Source organism: Nothoprocta perdicaria, unplaced genomic scaffold (assembly GCF_003342845.1).
Source record: "Nothoprocta perdicaria isolate Ctin4 unplaced genomic scaffold, notPer1 scaffold_554, whole genome shotgun sequence".
Lineage (NCBI taxonomy): Eukaryota > Metazoa > Chordata > Aves > Tinamiformes > Tinamidae > Nothoprocta > Nothoprocta perdicaria.
In genome coordinates this window covers 49,980-55,979 of record NW_020455815.1, presented here as the reverse complement: position 1 = coordinate 55,979, position 6,000 = coordinate 49,980, and the positions used below count along the sequence as shown (strand labels likewise).

Sequence of the window (6,000 nt, the reverse complement as noted above, 5' to 3'; positions counted from 1 at the left end):
ATACGGAGCTGCTGGAGCAAGTCCACTGAAGGGCTACTAAGATGGTTAAGGAGCTGGAGCCTCCGTGATAGAGAGATCAAGAGATTGGGACTGTTCAGCCTGGAGAAGAGAAGGTTCAGGGGGACCTTAGCAGTGTGTGACGGGGGAGTAAAGGAGAGAGCAAGTGCTGACAGAGAGGACAAGTCGCAATTGGCACAGTCTGAAATATGGGAAATTTCACCCAAGAATAAGAAAATACCTCTTCACTGTGAGGGAGGTTGAATCCTGGGATGGGCTCCCCAGAGATGCTGTGGAGCCTCCATCCCTGGAGATACTAAAAAGCTGACATGGCCATGAGCAGCCCGCTCCCGTTGGCTCACTCTGAGCAGAGGGTTTGGACTAGAAGCTCTGCAGAGGTCCATGCCCACCTCAACCATTCTGGATTCTGCAGTGGCAATTGAGATCTGTACCCATGGCCTAGGGGGGCTGTGGGTCTCTGCCCTGTGGGTCAGGTCTGCTCTAGAGGCTGGAGATGAACCGCAGGGCACGTGTGTCTGCGTGACGCAGGACCGTGACAGGCAGCAGTGCTTCTGGAAGAGCTTCAGTCGGCTTTTATTGACAGATCCAAACAGCAGCATCCTAAAAACAACCCCAAGAGTTGCCCAGGTAGCGAGCAAGGGTCTCGCACACCTGAAGCTGAGAAAGGTGGGACTTCAACAGCTTAATATTGCAGTGGGCTGAGGAAAGAGSCCTTCCTCCCCTCCCTSCTTCCCTCCCTCCCCCAATATACACCGCAAGAAGCGCCCYGGCCCCGATAAACAGTGCTCAGTACAAAATAAACCAGTGGGCCACGGGGAGCCCACGCTGCACCGGAGAACCTGGCTCCACGCGCGCCTCCAGGGAAGTCCCACCACCGCTGCCGGCCCCGTGGCCTTGGGAAGGCGTTTGAGCTGTGGGAGAAGCTCCCTCCTGGGCCTGGGGTGGCCAGGTCTGCCCCTCGCAGAGCCACCGCTGCTGCTGGTGGCCGGTGTCCCTGCTGGTGGCAGTGACCCTCAGGGCTGGGAGGGTGGCAATGCTGGCGTGGAGGGCAGGTGCCAGGGCAGCTCGGGGCCTTGTCCCCAAGCCGGAGGGACCTGCTTGCTCCCAGCCCGCCTGCCTCCCTGCCCCACATCACCGTTTCTGAGAGTACCATGGAGAGGCTCCTGGACAGCGTTCCTGCAGCTCCAGCACCGCTCTGCTTTCCACTGGGAAGAGGGGCCGGACTGCCCGGGGGGCACTGCTCTCTGCCCCCTTTGGGCCAAGGCATCTGAGCCCCCCAGCGCGGGTGCCCTGTAGTAGCCAGCCAGGCATGTCTGCCAGCCCCGGTGAGGGGCGCGGGACAGCCTTGGGATCGGAGCCCTTCTCCGACATCATTTCTCCGAGAGTAAAGCCAAGAAAGGGATCCACAAAGCAGGGACGCAAAACGAGGAGACACGGCAGCAGCGAGAAGCTGTCGCCCACGGCTGCTGCAAGGCAGAGGGGAGGAGAAGGGCACGGGGCTGGGGCAGGTGGTGGTGCTGGCCCGGGGACCTGGGGGAGGCCCGTTTGCTTCACGCACCCAGGAGCTTCTTGACCATGTAGCCTGGCATGCTGTAGAGGAAGAGGGCCACCATGATGAGGAGCAGTAGGGCCAGCACGATCTTGATGATGAGCCACTTGTAGCGGGTGCAGATGAGGTATTTGATGGACTTGAGTGGGTTGAGGAACCAGATGAAGGATGTRTCTGGGCGGCTGTTGGGAAAGAAGCATAGAAATCATAGAATCATTAYGGTTGGAGAAGACCTTCRTGATGATCGAGTCCAACCATAAACCCATCACCACCATGTCTGTTAACCATGTCCCTAAGCGCCTCATCTACATGTTCCTTGAACACTGCTGAGGATGGTGACTCCACCACTTCCCTGGACAGCCTGTTCCAATGCTCCACCACTCTTTCTGTGTAGATTTTTTTCCTAATATCCAACCTGAACCTCTCCTGGCTCAACTTAAGGCCATTTCCTCTTGTCTTGTTTTTGGGAGCTATTTTGGAGGAGAGACAGAGCCCCACCTCACTAGGACCTCTTTTCAGGTAGTAGTACAGAGCGTTGAAGCCTCCCTGAGCCTCCTCTTCTCCAGACTAAGTCACCCCAGCTCCTCAGCTGCTCCTCACAAGGGTTTGAGGATGAGGAAAGTTTCCAAGAGAGGCCGGCAGGTTTTGTGCCAGAAGGACTAAGGCAGGGGCTCGAGGGCAGTCAAATGAAGCTGATGTTCTGGCAACTGGTACCAGAGGAGGAAGAGGAGGTGGGAGGCTGTGGGAGGCTGGGAAAGGGGGATGAAGCTTAAGAAGACAGAGAGAGAAGGGAGAGAATAAGGAAGGGCAGGTGGGGAAGTGACTAGAGGGCAGTGGGGTGAAGCAGGAGAGATGCCTCTGCCCCTTCTACCCCCGTCACCCTTCCCATTGCCCTCATTCCTACACCCCCAGATGTGGGAGCCCTTCCTCCCTCCCCAGGCTCCTGCCCCAGGAACCCCCCGCTGCAGCATCTGCCCCAGGGCTCTCCTCCTCACTTGGGTTTCTCCAGCGGGTCGGGCTCGTTGCGGGCCAGCCCGGCCGGGGATTTCTCTGCCTCCTCGGCTGTCAGCAGGTGAAGTTCAGCCTCGACTTTGCCCTGTGGAGAGCAGGGAAAACCCGCTGAGAAACAGGCAGCGCTCACCACAGCCCCAGGAGACCCTGCCAGCCAGGGACATGGTGAACAGAGGGGTCTGCAGTAGCTGTGGARGGGATCTGCAAAGGAGCACCCATGTACACAGCACAGAGAACCCTCCCACCCCTACCCGTCCTTACCGTGATCTCCAGCTCATCATTTTCGTCCCTGGCTACAAACGGCCACCAGCCCTTCACCCGCTTCTGCTTGAAGATGGAGACCATAGGCAGCTCGGCCTCGTTCGTCACCATCTCCAGGCTGCACTGCTTCGCAGTCTTGGCTCCCCGTGGAAAGCGGTTCAGGTCCAGCTCGATTGCCCCTGGGAAGAGAAGGTTGGATAAGGACCAGGGCTGTCCTTCCAGGCTCGGTTCCTACATAACTCTTGTCTCATCCCACATCCCTTCCTCCTCCACCATCCTCATGATCACCACCATCCTCCATCCTCCACCATCCCAGCTTCCCTGTCACCYCATGCATCCTCCCCACTTACCAAGGAAATCATCGGCTGAGAAGTGGTCGGCGTCCCAGACCTGCAGGGTGAGGCGAGCCGGGATCTTGTACTCGGTCTCGTCCCAGGAGAACATGGACTCCTTCTTGGAGATGACGATCTTCTCCTCTGCCATCAGGTAGTCGAAGGGGAAGATGTAGCGCCAGTTGAAGTTGCCCTCACCGGTGAGTGAGTGATAGTGGACATCTGTGTCTTGCTTGTCCTCCTGCTGTCCCTTCAACCACCTGCAGGGCCAGAGGGGTGACGGGGGTGACATGCATTAGCAGGAGGGAGGAGAGGGCACAGTGCCATCCTGTGCATGCATCTGGTTTGTCTGCAGGCCARCAAGGCATGGACAGGCTGGAAGGACGCAGGAGTCATGAGCAATGGCCTGGGGTTGCTCAAATCCCCATGGCAGCCTCTGAAAAGGCCGCAGTGACATGAGGAACCTAAGGGGAACACTGGGTGAAAACAATGTGAGTTGTGAGAAAAACACAAGCTGGTTGTCAGGGTCTTTCTCTGGGCAGGGGRATGTTAAAGGGATGGAACGGAGCAGAGAACGTTGCTGGGAGGTCTGGAAGAGAGCTGCATATGAGGAGGGTCTATGTGTCTGAGACAGCCTGGAGGGCTGCAACTTTAATGAGTGGTTCCATGAACAGAACATGAGGTCTAGAGCTACCAACAACCTGCTCCACCACCAGGATTTAGCTGCGTGCTGGCAGCTCAGGAGAAACATGTCTTGTGAAGAACTGGTATGTGAAAATGTGGGTTCCCTTGTCTCTGACACAGGCACATTTTGGAAGTGGTCCTCCCTGGCAGCTGGATGAGAGAGGAGCAGAGGAAATCCCTTGAATCCAGATCCAGATGCTGGAAGTGGAGTTGTGTTGGGCTGAGGAACCCACTGGGGACACTGAGACCAGAGCCAAGGGGGACAGAGGGGCTGTGTATCGGGAGCTATGGATGGGGGAAGCAGACCTGCAGAACAGCCCATGCTCAGGTCCTGTCCGAAGGGAGAGGGAGAGAAGAGACCAAGCAACAAGGCCTTGGCCATTACCCCAAACATAGATGCCAGATACCGACTTTCCCACCAAGGAAGCATCATCTTCCACAACCATCCTATGGATGTTCCAGATACTGACCCCGCTGCTCAAAGCTGGGCAGCCAGGCCAGGCAGTGGAGACAGGCACATGCAGAAGGTCAAGCAGCCAACAAGGGAGGCAAAGAGAGCATGAAACTCAACAACAGCAGGGATGTTACCCAACCCTCCCCACATGCCACCCCTTCCTGGCTGCAACGTGGACACCCCTCTCCAAAAGCAGCCCTGGACCAGCAGCAGGATCCTCCCGAGGAGAAGGAGAAGAGGTGACACCGGCCAGCCCCACCGCACGTACCCCCTGACGAAAATGTCGCTGGATTTCTCGCCAGTGAAGTAGTCGTCGTCCTCCAGGATGACCTCGTCTGTGTTCCACACTATCACTCTGAGCTCGTATCTGCAGGGGAAGGGAGACGAAGAGGAATGGTGGGAAGGGGCAGGAGGAGGTGGGCTGGGAAGGAGGGAATGGGGTGCTGCTGCAGGAAGCTGGGGCCAGGCACGTTGAGTGGAGGGTTCTGCTCTCAGGGTCATTGTCCTAGGAGTGGGTCAGGACACGGAGAGGAATCACAGAATCACAGAATGGTTAAGGTTGGAAGGGACCTCTGGAGATCATCTAGTCCAATCTTCCTGCTCCAGCAGGRACACAAAGAGCACKGGGCACAGGGTGCCTTTGGTAGGCACAGGTCTCCTTAGGTAGATTTGGGGTTACAGTAGGATCTGCTGGTCCTGCAAAACTTTCCGAGTCCAGCTCTTTTCCCAGCTTACCACTGGAAAAAGGGCAGAATTTATCTCCCAGCTCCAAGGGGATTCCCTCTGCATCCCAACCTCTGGAGATGGGCAAAAGGGGCCCAAAGCCTGGTCTAACTGTTTAAGAAAGGGCTAGGATGGAGGCCAAAGATCTCTAAAATGAGATCTAGATGGGCTGAGCCTCAGAAGGACAGAATGGGATGAAGAACTCCTTGTTATTCAAGGAGTTATCCTTGAATCGTTTATCCTTTATCCTTGAATCCGTTATCCTTTCCTTGCCCCAAGCCCCAGTCAGACTGGGAAACCCTCCTCTCATGGAAAGGGCTCATGGATGTCTCCAGCCTTAGGATCTCTGGAGCTGCCAGCATGGTTTGGGGTTCCCAGGCTAACGGCTGTGCTGAGGGGTTAGTAAGGTAAGGTCAGTACTGCTAAGGTGGGACATGGAGAAGCAGTAGAACAAGGGAGAAGCAAAGCCCCACCCCCAGGYTTTCCCTGGGGTTTATTGGCTGGGCGATTCCTTACTTCTTTGGTTTCCTAGGAGAAATATCAATGGCAGGGCCTGGTGCCGGCATATCCATGGGGAACATGTCCACCCACATCTCCAGGCGACCCTGCAAGGTTGGAGAGGTGCAGTCAGGCCCCCTAGATCCTCCTTGCCCAAAGAGGCCTGCAGCATTCCCCCCAGCTCCTCCTGCCCTGCAGCAACAGCAGGGCTGTTCCAGATGAGCCAAGGTGGTGCAGGACCYGGACCATCACACTAAACCCTGCCAGATGTGGGGCAAGGCAGGACCTGGAGCAGCACATTGAACCTTGCCAGAGCTGGGCAAGCACCCAGGTCCTTCATTGCCTCTTTAGGACGAGTTATTCCTTGYGTGGCATGGGCGAAGCAGGGAACCCAGAGACTTGGGGGTGTGAAATGGGGGCCAGCTGGAGATGAGGATGTGGCCAACTGGGGTCAAAAGGCAGGATGTTCC

At 56.8% G+C, this 6,000-nt stretch overlaps 1 protein-coding gene across 1 annotated transcript in view; it reads right to left on the bottom strand.

Annotated features, from left to right (window-relative positions):
• Positions 1-1,534: 1,534 nt before the first annotated feature.
• OTOF (otoferlin) overlaps positions 1,535-6,000 on the bottom strand; it is a gene marked incomplete at its 5' end in the record, with an annotated part of 51,590 nt that continues 47,124 nt past the window's right edge. Inside the window, 6 exons of the mRNA XM_026048586.1 lie at positions 1,535-1,749; positions 2,563-2,663; positions 2,840-3,018; positions 3,190-3,431; positions 4,578-4,676; positions 5,549-5,637. Coding sequence (XP_025904371.1) covers positions 1,569-1,749; positions 2,563-2,663; positions 2,840-3,018; positions 3,190-3,431; positions 4,578-4,676; positions 5,549-5,637 — 891 coding nt within the window. The remainder of the gene's footprint in view (positions 1,750-2,562; positions 2,664-2,839; positions 3,019-3,189; positions 3,432-4,577; positions 4,677-5,548; positions 5,638-6,000) is intronic.